The following is a 21,496-nucleotide window of genomic DNA, read 5'->3' on the forward strand; positions in this document are numbered from 1 at the left end:
ACAAAGTTATTTGTTAACTTATAGTCCTAGCAACTGACTTCTGCAGCTCATTGTGAGTCATGTCACCTTCTCCAGTAACATCGATGCCAGCACCCACTACTTATGGTCAATTACAATATGTTTTCCGCTTTATAGGGGGTTGTTTGGTGGGATGTTTATGTTCAAGGACATGTTACTGTTAAGTCAATGACAGCAGAACTCTCTCTTTATCTTCACAAATAAATGTATCCACACCAAAGCCTGTGAAAACCTCCACTGATTTCCTTACTCAGCTTTGAAGAACAAATCCCATTAAAAAAAATTCAACTTTCTCTGAGCATAAAATCAGAGGCATTTTATTGGCTTATCGATGAAAATATTACCATAAGCAGCTGCACAGTCACCTGTTGGGTAAATTGACATTTCTATATAAAAAAATCTATGACTCACACGCTTTATAAAGAAAAGAGTTTGACCAAAGTCTTTGAGATTTAGGCCCTGTACACATGGATGTGATCATGGTATATTTTAATAAATGATAAAAATTTTTGTAGGTCGTAGAAAGGAACCAAGTGCACAGATGGATGGAAGAAAACTGGAAATATTTCATAATTAACAACAAAAAAAAACCCCTGGAGCATAAGTAGCTTGTGGAGGAGGAAAACTGGTAAACTGAGGAAAAATGATTAACACTTGAAGCTGAACTGAGACTGAGAGAAATGTCCAAATAAGGAGAAAGAGCAAAACTGAACAAAGTAAACGGAACAAAACATTGTAAAAATACAAAAACTGAACCCAAATGGAGCAACTGATATGGCAAGACTTTTCTGCATGGAGTTTGCATGTTCTCCCTGTGCAGGTGTGGGTTCTCTCCGGGTACTCCGGCTTCCCCCCACAGTCCGAAAACATGAGTGTCAGGTTAATTGGTTTCTCTAAATTCTCCTTAGGTCGGTGTGTGAGTGTGTGTGCATGATTGTTTGTCATGTTAGAAGGGGATGAAAAGATGAAGGGATGGAAGGATGAAGGGACGATTTAAACCCTAGTGGTGTTCTGGACTTCTGTGCTCGTCATTAATTATCCGTGACATCATGTTCAATCATAAGGCTTGAACATGATGTCATATGTGCTCTTGACAACAGGACCCCAGGCTGCAGTTGGATGACTGACTTTTTTGTGGTCTCATCTGATCCGTGGCTGCAGGTCTTGGACAATCGGAGCATTGCCAAACAGACATTATGCCAACACCCTTAACAGACCAGAAAGCAATTGTACTAACTTTAAATTGACCACCAAAACAAAAAAAGAGAGGTGAATATAATTTCATAGCTAAACTTCCTCTTCCTCCATTTTCCAGAGTGCTTGATGGTGTTTTTCAAAAAACTCAACATGATTTTGCGGTTGGAAGCCATATAATTGATAGTATAACACTTGTCTTACTACTCAGATTTAATATCAGGAAATAGTTTTATTCTCTTTCTTGACTTCCATGAGCGATATTGTCATGCAAAGGTTGAGATACGTCCCGGTAAGAGAGCCAAATTCCTCCAGAATGAGAAGAACCTGCCACAGAAGAAACTGGAGGAAGTTAAACACAAGTTCTTTTTAAAAGAGGTAAAATAGAATAGAAAGTAGAAAATTTCGTAAGAAATTTAAACAGGGCCTGCCAAAGTCCCCTGGACCCGGCGTTCCGACGCTGAAAGTTAGAGTCGACACCATAGAAAGCTGCAGCGCGATCGACGGCATGAGGAGAATTGCGAGAACGTCAACTGACACGGACTTGCGCCATTCAGCTTGTTAAAATGAACGTATGAGCTAAAATTAGCCAATATGCTAACGATTTTGCTAAACATTAGCATTAGCCAAGACGTTTGAGCTAATTAGCATTTTAGCTAAGTGCTAATTTGCATTTAGCTAATTTTCGTTAATGCTAAGATTAGCTAAATTTAGCATTTGCTAATTTTAGCTACATGCTAATTTTAACATTTAGCTAAATTGCATTTAGCATTTTAGCTAAATGCTAACATCAGCTAAAATGCACATGAGCATTTTGGCTTACATTAGCCAAAATGCTAACGTAAGCCTAAATGCTGTCAGTATAATTCCCTCCAGATTTTCAGTGCTAATGTATAATTGTAGTTTATTTTGTTTTCCTCTGTGCATATGGCAGAGAGGTTAGAGTCCATTTCTGAAAACCTCCCTCCACTGTCATTCACTCAACCTAGTCTGTCGCACATGTGGTCTCTGATATACTCATCTGTTAAATACAATGCCTTGTTAAACCCTTTGAACCCTTGAACTTTTTTGCATTGTTTCTCGCTACGACCATTTCAATGTGATTCCAGTAAAATACTAGAAAATTCCTGAAGAAATTTAACTGGGGCCTGCCAAAGTGTGCCCGTCGGTTTGGACCCAGCGTTCTGATGCTAAAAATTAGCGTAAATGCTAAAGAAAGCTGCAATGTAATCAACAACATGTGGAGAATCACAAGAATGTTAAGTAAACTGGACGTGCACCATTCGCTATGATAAAGTAAGTCATAGTGAATCATCTAAAATTAGCCAAAATGCTAATGTTAGCGTGAATGCTGTCAGTAGCATGTGGTGCATCACTAGCATGTTGTCTATACTTGCCTTACACCATTCAGTATACTAAACATGGCTAATAAGTCAGAAAAATAGCTAATAGATTATTTAAGATAAAATGGTAATGCTAATGAACTGCCTTGTGGCGCCTGCGGCGGTGCACTATCCAGAGGGGCATATTGAGGCTTTTATTTTGAAATTTGCAGAAAGCTTCATTATAAATGCCCACACTAATCCAATGTGTAACGGTGCTTTGGATAAACCAGTCACATAAAGCCTAAAAGAGCAGTTACATGATGTAAAAATTGTCAAGGCTTTTATTTTGAAATTTTCAGTACACTTCATAATAAATGGTAAAACTAATCCCATGTGTAACAGTGATTGTGTTAAATCACTTCTATAATGCTCAAAACACAAGTAGTTCTAAAGGCCAGTTCAGTCCTCCTCTGTAGTAAGTGACAGTTCCGCCATGTTGTAGTTTTGACATTCGGTCTTTGTAGTTCTAAAGAGCAGCTCAACTGTCATGTGAGTGAAAGTATCATCCAGCATCATCCACATGAATGAAACAATACAACAGCTGCAAAGTTAAAGTCCAGCTCAGAAACAAAGAACAACTTCATCTTGGTGATGTCAACTGGGGAATGTGACCATGAGGCTATACGCTACGGCCTGGAGAGAGGGAACATATCGCTTGTGATTTCTCTTCCTCCTTTCTGGTTGTGTCACTCTGGTTTTGTTTTTCTCCGTTACTCGTTCTGTCAGCCTTCATATTCCTCTCGTTAACACCTCAGCCTCCCACTGACTCGCCCCCCTCTGCTGCTGTGCTCTCTGTAGCACTTTGTCATCACTTCAGGTTTGAGAAATTTGTCGATGATGCGAAGTCCAAGGTTACCTCACCTCTGTGGATCCTTGTCAGAAGATATTTAAATACATGCAGCTGAATAGGATTAGCTGCATGTGCAACAAAGCTATGAGATTCATTTTCCTTTTAATTTATTTACATTTGCATAGTGCAGCAGAGTCTTTCTCCGTGGTATTAAGTTAGCTCACAGGGACATTAAACCATTTTTCAGTGGTACATAATTTTACATCTATTTGGTGTTTCAAGGTAGTCTTACTGGTACCTAAAACTGCAATTACTGACTGTTTTTGTTTATTTTTAACCTCTTCAGTGGCTCTATGTATGGTTTACAGAATTCCCAAAACTTTATATATGACCTTGTAACCCTTTCCAGACTGATAGACCTCAATTATTTAACTCTCCTGTTATGTTCGTTTCTGAGGTACAGCAATAATGTTCGTGGGTCAATTTGACCCGCTGATTAAAATCAAGATAAATGAGTCATGCAAAGAGTATTTATGTTTTCCTCCACTTCTGCTGAGTCTCCACTCAGTGTGGGTGGAGTTTGTCCATGGGAACAGAAAAGGTTCCCGTCAAAAGTTGTATGAACACCTGCTTTCTCACAGTTTCCTAGTGAAATAAAGAGAATAGTGAGAAAGTGGGCTTGTGTGTGTCGGCGTGTGCATGTAGGGGTGTGTTTGCGTGTGGTGAAATATGGTTCATAGCTGCAAGGAAGCATATAAAGTTGGACATTTTTTTAATCTTTTTAATGCACTGCAACTTGACTACCAGGTCAAATTGACCCGAACAGTATCTATGTAAAAAGTAGACGCAGGATGGGTTACAAATGTGTAAAATGAATACATTTTCAATTTATATGTAGAGTGCACCTATTAAGACAAATAGAAAAAGTTTCATGCAAAAAGAAATACTTCCAAATATAAAAATTTAAAAAAAAGATTAAATTTAAAACAGGTCAATGTGACCCGCAAGATAAAAGGAGGGTTAAGTGATCTTGATTGAGATCAGGTGTGACAGTAATCAGGCCTGAGTCCAGCTAGAGACAGTAAACTCGGGTGATAAATAGAGTTAAGTTATATTTTAACAGAGGTGGGCAATTTTTCACACAGTGCCAAGGAGGTTTTGATTCTTTTATCCCTCAACAATAAACAGCATGTAAAAACTGCATTTTTGTTAGCAAAATGCATTGAGGTTTCTGGTTAAAACATGACAAAATGTGAAAGTTTTAAGGGTCTGAATACTTTTACTTGGCTTTTTAATAGTTAAAAAGAAAACAGAGACAGTTTCCGAGAAAGCTAATACATGTAATTCACTAAGGAAAAAGAAAGAAATCTACCTCAGTTGCCTCATCTGTAGGTCTTTGTGTTAAAGGATAAACACAACAGATAAAACGGGTTGAATAATTTTGCTTGCCAAAACTGTGAATAGGTTTTCAGATTCTTCCTCACATTGTTCAACCCTCTATGCTAACATATTCCAAAATCTTCTGCACTCTGCATGCTTTGTTTGTTAAAACAATAATCCACCCGTAGGATTGTTGTGTACGCTCTGGCTGACAGTGCAAGTTAGATCCATCCAAAACCAAAAAGGCACACTGAAAGTGACACATTTCAGACTTTATTTGCATTTTGATGCATCAAAAGCTGAAAATTTATAAACAAGAAAATCTCAAGTCCAGGGTTGGCAGAACATGAGGGCGGTCACCTGATTTGGAGTGACAGTGATTCAAAACAGCAAAAGATAGTCACCTCAGCTAGAGAAATCTCACCATGTTTTTCTAACTCTGACTCTCAGCGGGATTTTGCAAAGAACCAATCAAAGTGATTTTTATTAAACATGCGGTGCTTCTTGTGACATGTGCTGAGCTTGGTGTTGTCTTAGTGTAGTTTTACTTTTGTATCATGCATACATGCAGGTTTGTGGTCCCTGAAGACTGGAATTGAGAAACATTGTCTATGATCCACTAACCTCAAGTGTCCAAGCACACACAACACACTGCCAAAATTCATTAAACAATGAAGCTCAAATGAGAGATATATGTGAACAGCCATTTTTGCTACCTTAACCCTCCTGTTATGTTGCGGGTCAATTTGACCCGTTTCAAAGTAAAAAAAAAAAAAAAAAAATAGTTAGAAGTATTTTTTCTGCATGAAACTTTTTCTATTTGTCTTAATAGGTGCACTCTATGTATATAAAAAAAATTTTTCATTTTACACACTTGCAGCCCCCTCTGTGTCTATTTGTTACATAGATACTGTTCGGGTCAATTTGACCCGGCATACAAGTTGAAGGGTAAAAAGTTTTAAAAAATGTCCAATTCTGTTTGTTTCCTTGCACCTATGAGACATATTTCACCACACACACACACACACACACACACACACACACACCCACACACGCACACACACACACACACACGCACTCACGCACGCACGCACACACATGCATGCACACAAGCCTACATTCTCACTATTCTCTTTACTTCACAAGGAAACTGAGAAAGCAGGTGTTTATAAAACTTTTGACGGGAACCTTTTCTCTTTTCTGTTCCCGTGGAAAAACTCCACCCACACTGAGTGACACTCACTAGAAGGGGAGGGGTGGGAGGGCATAAATACTCTCTGCAAGGGAGTCCTAAACACATTACACACTAAAGGTACATGTGATATTGTCACTGTCAGAGGTCAGGAAATGAGCAGCAGGAAAAAAAAGATGACAGCCCTGGAAGCTCTGGAACTTCTTGTTGATCATGACAGTGAAATAGAAGAGGAGGTTTCTGAAGCTGAAGACAGTATTGAGGTCAATTCTGAGTCTGATGATTCTGATTATGAAGCAATTGATGAAAATGATGTTCATGTTTCTCGAAGCAAGACATTCATGTCAAAAAATGGTGAAATTCAGTGGTCTTCATCTCCAACTAAGAACAGTAAATGTGTCTCAAGTTCAATTATAAAGATCACCCTTAGAAATCCATCCATCCATCCATCCATTTTCTTACACCCTTCTTCCCTAATGGGGTCGGGAGGGTTGCTGGTGCCTATCTCCAGCTGCGTTCCGGGCGAGAGGCGGGGTCACCCTTAGAAAAAAATTTTAAAATGTAATGCAAAAAAATTTACAAAAAATCACTTTCAAAGATAATTAGTGTTATTTTGTGTTTAGGTTTTTCAGTGGGCATAAAAAAAATTGTAAATCACATTTTTTATGTCCAAATGAGTAAATTGTCATCATTGATCCTTTATTTGTGAGGAATAAAAAAACATAATTGCACAAATATTGATTGGAATGGTTAGTATAGGAGTTAATAATCAGACACAAAAAAGATTTGGAGGATTTTTTTGGTTTCTGACACTATAGCATGACTAAACACTCCCCGGGTCAAATTGACCCGCGAACATTATTGCTGTACCTCAGAAACGAACATAACAGGAGGGTTAAGATTTACCTGATGAAATAGGATCCAGGTACTGCTAATCAGACTCTGCTTCAGTTCCTCAGTGTTCCTCAAGGTTCCTCAACACCATCAATCTCCAAACCCCCCTGTTCATCCTCCCTCACTGTCAAAGTATATTTTGCTGCACCATAAATCTCCTTCAGTATGTTCAGCATTATGTGGTTATGAGGAAAAAACATCACTGCATGTGCTAAAACCAAACAACGATATCAGCTCTCTAACCATCTTGTTGTAACAAATCTGTTATGTAATGCAGATATTAAGGACGGTGTTCTGTCAGACTTTTTGCTTCATACTTACATGTCTTTGGAAATTTAAATGACTTAAAAAAGAGGTTCCACCATGCATCTGGTGTTTCTTAATCGTGTATCCTCCTACTGAGAAAGCAGGTATATTCTTAATCCCTTTATCCATGAAGATATAGCCACCAATTTCTCTTCCGCGACTGATCATTTTTCTGCCAGAACTCCTGCAGAGTATGAGAAGACATGCTGTGTAATATCACAGAATAACATATGAGATAATGAAACTGAATGGTAGTCCCCTGGAGATCATTTGTGGCAGGGAACAGGGTCTTTAGTCAAAAATGCTGCATAAATTCAGTGGAAGGAGAGAATTCTCAATGGATTAATGGCAGAGAACAAAACTCAAAAGGCATCTTATTTAAATCACCTGCCCTGAATGTGTTCAATTAAAAGGCCAGTTAACGTTCACACTCAGTATAAAACAGACATTTGAACAAAAGTAACTTGAGTTAGCACTCCCTTAAAGCCATTTTTTAACTCTTATAAAAGGTTGTTGCTGAATTTTGTTTCCTTCTATAGCAAGTTACTGTTTCTGTCAGTGAAATGAATAGAAAAGTATAAAATCTAATAACAGAGGCAGTTTTGTCCCTCATTGCAAAGAAATGGGTCTTACAAATGCACATTAGCTAATGTTACCAGCAGGAATTAATGCACTTGATATTTGGTCTAATTATGTTACTTGTAATGATTTTACTAATAGACTACAAATTATCTCTTTTTTTCTGCACAGTTCAGTTTGTTTATAGGTTGAGGAAATGCCAAAAGGGATCATCCACTCACTTATTTATACAATATCACAGAATATCTCAAAGTTTTTATCCTGTATCCCTAACTTCTATTTATTCAGTTTATTCTTTTGTTTTTTTTATGGAGATGCAATCCTGTCATTCCGTCAGGCAGTTTGGAAACAGTTTTGTGAACACAAATACTAAGGGCAGCTTCACATTTTAGTTTTTTCAATGCCAAAACTCTTCAGCTTTTGTTGCCTTGCAAACTTTCTTTTTTATTTTTGACTGGCAAAAGATTGAGAAAATAAAAATCCACACAAAAGAATAAATACATAACTGGACAAACAACAAAATAAAGCAGTTTTGCTGGCAAGATTTTGCATTGCTAAAGTACAGCATTTCTTTAAGCAGTCCAGATTAAGTGTTTTACAGTGGTATTCAGAAAGCCTAAAAGTGTTTAAAAAAATAATTACATTAATGAGCATGGCTGTTTTATCTGAAGACTGAAAAGAATAGAGCTACAACATCAGTCTAAAAGCCAGCCTTCAAGTTTCTGTGCTTCTTTCAAATCATGTAAATAGACCACTGAGTTTGGTCATCTGATCCTCATCAGCTTTGTAAAACTAAAATCGCTCATCAAATAGGGCAGACTTTAAAGCACTGTTAATCTACATCACTGGGTGAATAAACCTAACTAAAGACAAGTTAGATTTTTCTATTTGACGAAAAATTGATTGGTATACTTCATGGATTAGCTGATCTCAAGAGATAAATGTTTGATTTTTGATAACTAGCCATCGGTCTGGAGTAGGTGGGAGGCATAATGATGTGTGGTCACTGCCTTCCAAATGTATTTATCTTATTCGTTAATGATTTTTGTCTGCTGCACTGTTACTGCAAGGGACGGAAATGGCAGAGCCATTCAGAGAGAACCATCAGTTTACTGTAGTAACAATAATTCTGGAGAGAGATGAAGCAGCAACAGAGGACGAAAAAAGAAGATGTCGAGGCAAGAGACAAGAAGGAGGAGCCAAAGGATTAACAAAGCAACCCAGAGAGTTGAGGCAACACATTATAGCAAAGCAAAGAGTTTAGTTCATCTCTGAGGCCAGCTTTGCAAAGTCAAAGGTCATGTGAGAAAATTAACTACATTAGAGTTTTCATCAACAAAGTTGTTTGTATGTAGAGAGATGCAGCTGAGAAAAATGGGAACAGGATAAGGAGTAGATCATGGGACCAAAAAATAGAGCCACAGATGATACTTGTGAGATCTATGTTTAATCTCACAAGTAGCATCTTTTCCTCCTGAATAGTTTTCTATCCTTACAAATATGTTTTTCCTCTCAGCTCTGAGTTAATAGATGGAGGAGGACGAGATTAAGGAAAGGAAACCAAAATGGCTAAATAGACAAGATGAGTCTCTAAAAGATTAAAAATGACAACTGTATGGGGCGTGCTCCGGTGGCATCTTAGAGATGGGCATCCCTTCATTCTGCTAATCTTTTGTGGCCTTTGGTTGAGGAGCTGGGAATAAACTTGAGCGGTTGCTAATCAGTCAAAAGAGATATAAAGGTAACTTAAAGAGACCAATAATGAGTCATTCTTCTTTTACTATGGAAGGAAATCAGAGTACCAAGACAGGACACACAAGGAAATAATGTAATACATTTTAACAGTTCAAGCAAATTTGGGAACAAAAACACAATTACATGAAATTTTACTTACTGTATAACTGTCTTCTGGCAGAGCTTTTCCCTATTGTGTTTGAAGAGTGCAAGTACATTATTTTTTTATGGTCAGCTTAACTGATATGACTTGGTCTCCTGATCAGATCCTAATCATTAAGTCTATCATTATAAAACAGCTGAGATGTAATCAGGAAGCCTGGAAGTTTCTGCCTCCCACCCAGACATCCAGCCCCGGGCTCTCATACAAGGCTCCGTCTTGTCCTCTGCTGCATTTTCCCAGCAGCTTCCACAAGTTCACAGAAGAAGACAAAAAATTAGTCAGTTGCCTAGTATCTAGTACTCATTTTAGATTCAATGCAAGATATTAATGATCTTGCATCATGTATTATGTATTATTAATGGTTTTGAGGAAAGCACTACGAATGTGATAGAGATAAATACCCTGAGCAATGAAGCTAAATATTCATGCATATTTATTTGGAATCAGTCATGTGTTTTTATCTTCATTTATTTTGACCATGCAAATTAACAACTACTAAGGGCATGTGAAATAAAACTTCTAACACTGGACTATACTGACATGCCGGAAATCTGCACTAGAATTAGAAAAATGTCAGTTTCTGACACACACACAACTAAATTGCAATAATCAATATAATTTTACATAATACCCAGTCTTTATTAATTTATTAAGGCTGTCATGTGGGCCCTTTATCTGCAGTAGCTTGAAATTACCATGGCTTAAATTCTGGTTGTTCATTAGTTCATCTTGGTAACCAGGAGGCCAGTTTGCGTTCACTCTAGATAGTTTGCCAGTCTTTAATAGAGGTAACACAAATGGAAAAAAAAAACAAGTACACAAACAAAAACATGCATAAAGTCAATTTGGACTCCAGTTGGCTTACCAAGCATGTTTTGGGATTTTAAAAGAAAACTGTGGTACCCAGTGGAAAACTTTTACCTCCTGATGGGAGGTAACAACTTTTACCTCTTGATCCCACAAAACTGTTCCTTGTGTAACAGTTGCTGCATTTTTCTTGATTATTGTTTGGATTAACTCATGATTTCACTCAATGACCCATTTTAACCTTTCTGCAGTGTAAAAATGACATCCAGGTAATTAATTAACATAATTATTATTCAGAGGAGATCCAAAGAAGTCAGCGTCTAAATGAAACGGGTTTTGCTTTCATGCTCCAGAAAAACAATTACGGTACAAAACAACTTAAATAAGTAGGGAGCTTGCACTGCATACAATGAGGTTTATTTGAATCTATTAACAACCTCTACCACAGACAGCTTGTTTTCAGATTTCTCTGGATTTAAATTACTTTGACTTTAAGGCATTCGGTGAAACCCCATTTAGATCTTATCTGGCTAAGCCATCTGAGGTGTCCAAAACACATATAACTAGTCTGCTCTTCGGTGCATTCATGGCTCTTCTGTTCACTGCATTATTCTGATATTAACCAAATTAAGACTGACTGAGAAAAGACACTGCCGCCTCAACAGCATTTCCTAATTATTGTCATTTAAATGAGATTAGTGCAAGTAATTCAATTATGCTGTGTGGTGTATGCATATCTTGGATGCATTATGACATCAGTCACAGGGAAATATTCACTGGAGGAATTTTAGAAACACTTGTATAGTAATCTGCCATGCAGATTGTTGAGGATGTACAACAGTTTCTGTTTCTCTGTTGCACACTTTTCTGTTTCAAAACTTTTCTTTTGTCGCTGCTGTTACAATGGCTCTGCTGGAACTGAGCCAAGGTGCTTCCTAGAAGATTACCTTTCTGTTAAGCAGTCAATTTCCGATCATCTAAAGTTGTAAATCTGATTTAAAATTGCAGCTAATGATCATCCATCATTTGAAATAAAAGGGAGACTGATTAAAAGCCAACAGTGTGTGCAGCTAACTTAAACTTATTTGCCTGCTCATGTGATTCAAATCAAAATGCTATTCATTAGACCGTGGTGTACATCATTGATTGCTCTTATTGCCACCATTGACTTTATGTCTCCTTTTGCTCATTGGCCAATTCAACCTGCAAACATATACTCTGCGTTCTCTCTCATTTCCACCAGTATCAAGTCAGCACACACTCAACCGTCCACAGAGCACACACTCATAGTTGTTCACATGTAGGACCGTGTTTTATGTGTCAGAAAGCTGTTAGAGATTATTACAAATCCCCACGTCACATATCACCTCAACTGCCAGGACAACCACAAAGTCTCTCAATTTGTGTGAAATTGAGAGACTTCGCACAATTTCCTCACTGATGAAATTGTGAGGAACTTCATCAGTGATGACGGCCAAATGACGCCAGTCCAGTTGGCTCAGCATCTGTATCCATCCGTAGCTCTCTTTGTAACAGACATAAAAGGGCAAAAGAGCTGCACTCAATATTTTTCCGCTGACATCTAAATACATAACTGAGACAGAGAGAGACAATAAGCAATAGATTGCAAATTAAGGATTTTTTTATTTTATTTTATTTAACAGATCATTCAAAACCTCAAAAAAAGGAGCACAATTGATAGTTTAAAATAGGTGCAATTACAACAAATATTAGGTGCTGTTAATATTTTTAAAAACAAACTTGAAACAGTGAAACATATTTTTTGAGCGGTATAAATAATCATTTTTGCAACTTTACCCTTGTAGTTGTGTTAGGATTGTTGGCTAAAGATGCAGGAGGATTAGGGTTTCTAAACATAATATTTTCCATCATGCTTTAATATATAAGGTCTCTTCACATGTTTAGGTTCACATTCTGCCAAATTCTCTTATACATTAATGGTATGTAATATTCACTGCTTGATTCTGTCAAACATTGACATGAAGTGCATTTTAAATTCTAGCCCAGTTTGGCTGTTTTGGCTTTACTCTAAAAGCATCTTTTGAATAAACTTTAAACTTTGTGTGCGCCACTGCAGAGACACTTTAACCTTCCTATTTTCTGCCAGTGTTTTGTTTCCCTTTTGTATTGTAAGAGGTGTACTTTGTGTGTTTGTTTAAATCTGACCCAGGTTGAAAATCTCCTGAGCTCCACAGAGGGGTCCAGTTTCAGTCATCTCAGCTCCCTGGCTGTGCAGCTTATTCTGATCTTATTCTCTTATTCCTGCACCTGTGACAAGTGCCCCTGTCTGACTACATTACAATGAATTGTTGTCATAGTAACCCCTAAGAATTTAGTAAATAACATATATATAAACTCTAAAATACTGTCAGTATAAATGAATGCATAACATTTTAGTTAAAATGTTTCATCACTATATTAATTAATTGTTCTTAATTAACTATGAATATATGCTTTGTTTTAATAAATGGAATTCATTTTTTCCTCACAACTTGCTTGAGATGTTCAATATTCATTTTGAAAATGTGTCATTTGTTCTTATTTTTATTCTTTTTTTTATTTACGGGAGGAAAAATAAAAGTTTGCATTAAGACAATATGGGGGAATTACTTCATACAAGGAATATTAAAGATGCCAACAGGTGAGTCTTAAAGACAAAGTGATTCAGCACTTTTTGCGACTCCAGTCAGTACCAATCACAACCTCAAGGAAGAGAACAGGAAAAAGCGCAGGAGAAAATAGGATTCCACACTTCCACGGTGAATAAATGCTGTCAGGAAATTTGGATTTCAGAAATTCCCACAAGAGACTTGGAGACAAATAACAATTCTTCAACATTCTCTTTTCCAAAGAGAGGGGTGGGGGGTGCACACATAAATAACATGCATAATCAGAAACCACCCATGTGTGACTGTGAATCATGCAGTGAGGAAACTGAAGTAAAATATCCATGTTTTCCTAACTAACATAGTGATATTTTGTATCTGGCTGAGCCTGTAGCTTAATATACTGAGTAATTATTAATCTTTCCTTTAATTTTTCATAAAAATAAAAAAAAGTTGTAGAATAACATGAGTCATGATCTGCTCTCCCTTCAGGCAGAACATTTGGCTCCAGCAAAGGGTAGATGAATAAATCCCAGATCAGAAGAAACAGTGGAGTGGAAGAATCAAAGCAACATGATAGAATGTGGTTGCTGATGCTCTCTGGTTTCTGTGTTAGACCGCTGAAGCAGACAGAACAAAACAGTTGCACATACGAGGGGATGATCAAGTTTATGTGGTTTGTGAGAGTAAAACATTCTGACAAAGGGAATACAGCTGAAGGTCTGTGATCAGTCATGGTGTAGCCAGTCTGTTTTAATATGTCATGACAATTGATATATTTTTTTTTTTTTATAAATCTCATATTCAGTTAAAGTAATTTACTCCTCTCCCAATGGATTATAATCACTGTAATTTATTGGCTATAACTAGCTAATGGACCGTCAGTTATAAAGCATCATCATCCACTCTTGTCTGCTGTCATTATTTTTTATGGACCGATGTGGTGGCTTAAGACGCCCCCTGATGGCTCTAAATTGTTACTGCAAATCAGGGATACTGTTGTTTAAGCCACTCAAGCATTTTTCACACTTGAAATTTTATAGAAACATTTTTTAAAAAGTCTTTCAAACAGCAAAGTGTGATCTCCTCCTACTTTAAATAAACTTTAAGCTCTTCCCTGAGATGCACTCAAACCTGCTGCTGCCAACATCAATTACACTGCAGACTTGAAGCATGCAATATGACTTTTTATTTATTTATGTATTTCTCTGTTGTCTACCATCAGCGCCCCCTCATCAATATCCTAATGAGATCTCAGGATAGATTTTTCAGACCATGACAGTATGGTGTTGCTCTTGGGTTGAACATAAAAGCTTTGACCGTCAGCCAGGGTTTTTTTTCCTTCAGCAGGTCTATGCATTAACCTTCTTTATGTCTTTTGATTACACAGAGGAGTGCGCCAGTCCGGTCCAGACTCCTTGTAATCTCCCACTTCATGCAATCTATCAGCTAATTACCTCAGACATCATATGAAAAGAAAATGGAAAGTGAAATGGAAAACCATCCGAATAATGATCAATTAGTGGGGACAGCTGAAGGTTTTCAGTTTGAGTGCAACCTTAATTGATTCAAGTCTCTTGAAAAGGCACTTTCAACTAAAGTTTCAACTTGGCTAATTTAGAACCAAAAATTCTGTTCCTCTATTTAAATAGGTAAAACTTTTATTTGATACACAAAGGTTATCTAGACTTAGATACCAGCAAAGTCACTGACAACCTGCTTCCTGGAGAGGATTGTAAAGTAAAACCCATCTGAACTTTGGACGCAATCCACAAGGCAGACACATTTCAATCACATGGCTGAATGAGCTCCACTCAAATCCTCCAGAGTGCTGCTTATGACCGGATCATTTGACTCAGGCGTAGTGAAGCGGAGTCACGTATAAAACCTGCAGGACGCCGGCCCTTGAGGCCTGGATTTGAGGATCTCTGCTCTAGTCTCTTATCAGATGTTCCAAATTTCTGCTTTTCATTTGGAAGTCAAGCTCCACAACAAAGCACATAATATGTAGTCCAATGCGAAGCTTCCACAGTCAATGATGATTTTGGCAGCCACATCATCTGTTGGTGTCGGTCCATGGTGCTTCATCAAGTCCAAAGACAGCACAGCGGCTTGCCAGGAAATGTCAGCGCACCTTATGCTTCCCTCTGCAGCTATGCTTTATGGGTATCCTGATTTAATTTTCCAGCAGGTTCTGCCCTTTGCCAAAAGTAGCGGTACCTGCTTTAATGACCATGGTTTGACTATGACTGATTGGTCAGTTAGCTCTGGTTACCTAAGTCCCAGAGAGAATCTACAGAGCATTGCTAAGAGGAAGATGAGAGACACCAGACTCATAAAGGGTACGAGCTGTTAGTAGCTGCTATTGTTAAAGCAACATGGGCTTCTCGGCAATCACAGGCTTACATTGACAGTATTGCAGTAATTCATTCAAAAGAAGAACAGTATTAAGGGAATACACTGAACTTCTACAAACTTCTGTAATTCTATTAATGTCTCAAGACATCTGTTAACTGAAAACTAGCAGGATTTGGATTTTCAGAAATTAGAAGCCGTAATCATCTCCATTAAAATAGTAAGTAAGTGCTTTCAATATGTCCCTCTGTGTGTAAAGAATCTAAACGGGTCTCTGATTTATTTATTTTTCTAACTGAATTACCAAAATCAACTTTTCATATTTTAATTTGAGATCCATGATCCTCCTCAGACATTGATGATTTTGAAGAAGAAAAAGTGTGCAGAATTTAGTGCATATAAGATTTAATTTATTATAGCTCCTTTCTTTTCCAGTAATCCTGTGGTAGTCACAGAATATGTACAAAATTGAACAAAAAGTAGATAAACCTCTCATAAATAAAGAAAACAGCAGCAATGGACATGACAATACCCTTTACCCCACATTCATATGTATGCATCTGTTTGCAAAATGCATAAGGAAGCCTCCAAGGCCAGGTTCAGACACAGTGTAGATTCAGAAAATGTACCAGAAAATGAAAATAAGTGCAGGTATCACACTCCGAAAGGAAAGTAATTTCCAATTTTCTGGGGCATAATCATGCTGTCGTTACTATGGTTTCTAATTAAAATGGCTACTTTTCCTCGACACGTCTCACTTGTTTTAACTTTCTTCTGAATTTATCTCGGCTGCCTTGTTGCTGAGGGGGGGAGCCCACTCGTCATTTGCATTTCAGCTTCACGGCATATGGTTTACCTATATGTTTTTTAAAATAAATTTACTCGGACACCTTAAAGCTAAAAAAATGGAAGAGGCACAGAGAGAATTACTGCTGGTAAACAAGGAGATACACAAACATGTAGCCAATTAAAAATTCCACTTTTGAAATCTTGCTGGAAGCAAGACGTATTTTTACTTCTCCTTTCTGATCCCAAGTAAAACTTTTACTTTAAGGGGAACTTAACCAAATACTGATAACACAAAATTCAAAGACACAGAGGAAAAATGTGTCGCAGTGATGATTCACATAAGAAAAACGTCCCGTCACAGTTTCTTTGCCGAAAAATGATAATAATCTAAACACGTCCCTGTGTGCTGTTCAAAGAAAACCAAACCCAGTAAAACACCCCATCTGTTCAATAATATTAAGAAACTAATAATAGAATATGTTTTTTCTTTTTTATCCAGTGTTATAATTTCCCTTCATTTACTGGGTAGATCATTTCTTCCAGTTTAACCACAGAGAAACAATTCTCCACCTTCACTGCCTAAAGATCTTTCAAAAACATGAATTTAGTAGCAGGTGAAGAAATACGAGCTTCCTTTGACTAACAGCAAAAACAAATCATGCCTTCACTGAAAGACAAATTCACAGCCAAGGACAGATAATATCTGTTTTGATAGAAGCTAAATTGTTCAAAGAAGTTCAGCTTCGTCTACGTCATCTTCAGAGCCCGACGGTCCCTGGCGGACTTCTTCGTACCACTTGTTGGTCAGCGTCTTCATCTGGATCCGTCCGTGTAACAAGTCCTGTGAGACACACGTTGCACACATCAGCAAGCAGGAACACAGATGATCAAATTTGTTTATCTGCACTGTTTTAGAAAAAGAGGAAGTGACGAAAAGACTGAAGCTTGTATACAGCAGTTCAGCACTGAAACTACATTTCCTGGGTAGATAATTTCTTCCAGTTTAACCACAGAAACTGGAGTAGGTGACTAAAACACCTAATATTTTATTTTTTGTCAATGGTGTGAGAAATCTTCATAAAATATTAAAACTTGCAAGTTTGACTAAACTTAGAACTTCAGCACTGACAATGTTTGCTTTATCATAATGTTCAGCTCAGCAACACTTTATCATGGTGTGACTAGAACTGTAAGTGATACCCCACAGCAGATGCAGGACTGGGAGACTTTTTTTTTTTTTTTTAAACAGAAGAAATAATTTATGAGCTTCTAGAGATGTCACATTACCTACTTGTGCTTTGCATAATTTTCTATAATTTGTCCTTTTCCTAAACTTTTGCCTTCTGAGATGTTACTAATGTCATCATATAGTGATCCAGTTTTGAACCATAAAGGGAAAGTAAAGTGGATAAGATATGATCCACCACGATGAGGTGGTTTGGGATTAACAGAGCAAAATATCAATGAAGGTTGGCGCTCGACTGACGAGGCTGCAGCAACACGACTGACACGTTCAGAGCTGCAACAAGCTGCAGAAATTCAGCTTGTTGCAGCTTTCCTTCTGCTGAAACTCTAGTTTGCTTCTTTCTTTTTTTGCCTTATACCAGGTCAACACAGATAATTTTGGTAGAGAAAAGCGCTTCATCTGCAGTTAGCACATTTTCTACTAAGGTGTGTGTCAATTATTAGGAGTTGACTGACTGACTACTGCAGAGACTGTCACCAACCCCACATGGACAACAGAAGGGAGAGTGAAACAAGAGCAGGAAGTCCACAAGTAAGCACAAAATGTGACTGATTTCTCTGCTTTAAGAGGCTGTTAAGAAAATAAAAAATAAAAAATATACATTTATCTTTGTAAATATGAGATGATCCATGCATATAATATAGCTTTCAATAGGATGAAGATGCAATTAATGTAATCATGGGTGCCGTAACTAAAACACTTTACTCTTCAAGATGGACAAAAATGTAACTTTTTACTTATTATAATCATAATTCATTGTTAGCTTTTTAATGTCAGAGTGGGGATGGAACTGGGATTGAAACTAAATTGCATTCGAACCCCAAACACGTTTTGACTAAATTTAATGAAAATGTGCCGTCAAAATGAAGACTGCTCAGTAACACTTTGCCCCATCTATTGATTAGCTCATTTTGTTGCAGGGCTAAAACACGACACAAATAAGGTTTTTGTGATTAAGTTGAACTTCATTAACTTTGCAATTAATTATATTAGCTTTCTTCATTGCAATGATGATTGCCATCACAAAACCTAAAGCAGTAAAGTACACGAGAAACAAGATTTGTCAGTGTGTCTCAGTGCAAGAGGCCCAAAGGAATAACCAAAAACTCTAGTTACACACCAATCACAGCCTTTTTTAAACATAAATAATTAGGCTAATGATTTTAATGTTACAGTTAAACAATCAGGGCAGCTCATTCAGACTTCTGGAATACTGCTAAATGGTTTTCTCATCTTAATTTGCTTACTGTGCTCCCTTTGCAGCAATGATCTGTGGTTCCACCACGAAACAGAATTTTATCTCGGAGTGTCTCTTGCTGTAGGTCACAACATGTCCAGAGAGAATTATAAAAGAATTTTAAAAAGTCACTTTTCAAAGATTAGAGTAGAGGGATGATGTACCTTTACATCATGTAATTCATAGCATCAATGTTCAGCAGCCACCCAGAGACAAGCTGTCTAGCTCTGTGTGATGTGTCTGCATTTTTAATGCTTAGGTGCCTCTTTGATTCCACTGAAGTTTTGTGAAGTTTTGATGGCAACTTCTGTGCATCACACTCACAGGCAAATACAGAATATTCTTCCATTTTGCACACAGAATACATCTAAAGGAGTGAGAGGATGAAATGTGATTCTCTTCAGACCGTACTTGATGATCTCAACACCAAAATCCCCTGATCTTTAATCTTTTAAGGATTTCTTGCTGTAGCAGACCCGGGTGGAGTAGCAAAGAGAGGTGAGGTCCTCAGAACGAACCTCAACTAATCACCAAAAGTTATCTTTTAGAGGGGAAAAGAAAGGGAATGTTCTTTCTGAGGCAGTGATGTGTTTGATTATGCTAAAAATCAAATACATCACATCATCAAAACTTATGAGCAATTTGGAGAACAGGCTGATCACGTGGAAGATTTCATCTGTGCTACAGCAGTTCAGCCCACAGGGGGACAGGAAGGACAATTCCAGTTTTTTATGTTTCACATGTCCTGTTTACTGCGACAGACTGGCGACCTGTCCAGGGTGAACCCCGCCTCTCGCCCGGGACGCAGCTGGAGATAGGCACCAGCAACCCTCCTGACCCCATTAGGGACGAAGGGTGTTCAGCAAATGGATGGATGGATGGATGTCCTGTTTACATAATGATAATTGTGCATTTGAAGCCTTTACTGTTCCACCATAGATACTTCTGCAGCCTTTTTATGTTTTTACAAATGTGAAAAGTGTTTGATCTAGGTGTGTTGGAGAAGGGTGCATCTAAAATAAGTAGAATTCAATACAGTGACGTTTATGGCTGTAATGTAAATACAAACTTCTATAAGTACTTTGATAACAAATACCTTGTCCATAAATGGACTGAATTCATTTGGCGCTTTTCTAGTCACACTGTTGACTTGAATCACTTTAAACTGGATGCATATTCACCTAATTGCACCCACAAGCGAGCACACATTCATACACTGAAAGCTGATCTACGGGCAAGATGAATGCATTGCGCAGAGGCCCATTTGCACGCCGCAAGAGGAAATCAAAACCACAACTTCAGAGTTCAAGATGAATATTTTTCCGACCGAGCCACAGTCGTCCCAGTGTGCAAAAGACTTCTGCTGGAGACTTGCATTCACTCCTAGATTTTGCATAAAACCAGAACTTCAAGACAAACTGACAGACTGCATAAAGCCAAACAGCCAAATATGCATCTCTCCATGTCTTACACTAATCACCGTTGACAGAGCTGGTTTAATCATGACAAACTTAAGCAGGAAAATTGACAACATATCAATTGTGTGAGTGTTGTACAAGTGGAAAACTACAAACTGTGTTGAACAGATAGAGAATATCTAGCTTACACAAGTTTTTCTTACCTCTTGCGTAAGTCTGCGAGTGAAGAAGGGGTTAAGATACTTTGCATCAAGCCACATGAAGCCCTTTAGATCTTGTCTCTGGTAAATCTGAGCCTCATACTCTTCCTCTGTCAGTTCTGATAGGTGCTCTGTATCAATGGTGTTACCCTGGAGACAAAACCCAAGGAGAAAGAAGCCAGTCAGGCATACAGAATAAAATAAAAAGGAAAAAGGCCCTAAGGAATGAGCACTGGGTAAAAAAAAAAAGAAAAAAACCTAAAAGAGTACTGAAAATGATGTTGGTAAACAAAGATTTAATGTCAGTCTTATATAAGAGTAATAGAGGAAAATAAGACTTTACTTTATTAGGCAGCTGATGGTTAGCTTTGGAAATAGTTGAGACATAAGGCAGACACACTACTCAATGCTGACAGTGACTCACCAACAGTGGAATGTACATCTAATAAATGATCCATTATCTAGAGTTAGAGCCATCAGAGGCAACTGAAATATTTAACACAATGGCTGGTCTTCTTGCTCCTAGGAAATTGTATCGATGCCATGGAGTGCATCTGTGTGGGGAGAGAGCTTTGCTCCCTGCTGAGTCAGTGTCCTCATCACAAAGCCACATTCAACCTCTTTGATGTTTCCCACTCTGTGGTGAGCAGAAAGGGCCAGATTGCAGATGAAAAGATGGCCCAGCTAGCATAGATGGGAGACAGCAAACTATCAATGCATCCAACCAAAAGGCTGCTTTGATTTCATTACCATTTTCTGTGTCTTGCTGAGATTAACATCCTTCTTGTTTTTCCGCCGTGACTGGCTGTCTTCAATGTCCATAATGCGGATGAGCGGCATTGTCCCGCCCCCAAGGAAGAGGATGGTAAATAACACAATGATGATGGTTGTGGTGCCGATTAGCTGACGCTTCTCGATGGGTTCCAAGCCCAAATGGAGGCTCAAAGCATAAGGAATGGCACCTCGCAACCCTAGCAAAAAGAATATGAAGATTTATTCAAAAAGCTGCTACTCTCCATAAACTGAATACATTTTTTGTCTTAATTACTATAATCATGTGGCTGTGAATAGAAGAGAAGCTGAAGATAGAGAATGACATTTTCTTTTTAGAAGTTACGAAAATTCTATGACTACACCTAATGAAGCCATCTGATTTTAAAATGAAGCACATCATAAAACAGA

The 21,496-nt window shown here is 37.8% G+C and overlaps 1 protein-coding gene across 1 annotated transcript in view; it reads right to left on the reverse strand.

The window, feature by feature from the left end:
- Positions 1-15,812: 15,812 nt before the first annotated feature.
- slc9a8 (solute carrier family 9 member 8) overlaps positions 15,813-21,496 on the reverse strand; it is a 31,704-nt gene continuing 26,020 nt past the window's right edge. Inside the window, exons 14-16 of the mRNA XM_044114632.1 lie at positions 21,065-21,285; positions 20,318-20,464; positions 15,813-17,054 (exon numbers count right to left, since the gene is read on the reverse strand). Of these exons, the coding sequence (XP_043970567.1) occupies positions 16,941-17,054; positions 20,318-20,464; positions 21,065-21,285 (482 nt within the window). The 3' untranslated portion in view covers positions 15,813-16,940. The remainder of the gene's footprint in view (positions 17,055-20,317; positions 20,465-21,064; positions 21,286-21,496) is intronic.

The sequence above is a fragment of the Gambusia affinis genome, linkage group LG01 (assembly GCF_019740435.1).
Source record: "Gambusia affinis linkage group LG01, SWU_Gaff_1.0, whole genome shotgun sequence".
Lineage (NCBI taxonomy): Eukaryota > Metazoa > Chordata > Actinopteri > Cyprinodontiformes > Poeciliidae > Gambusia > Gambusia affinis.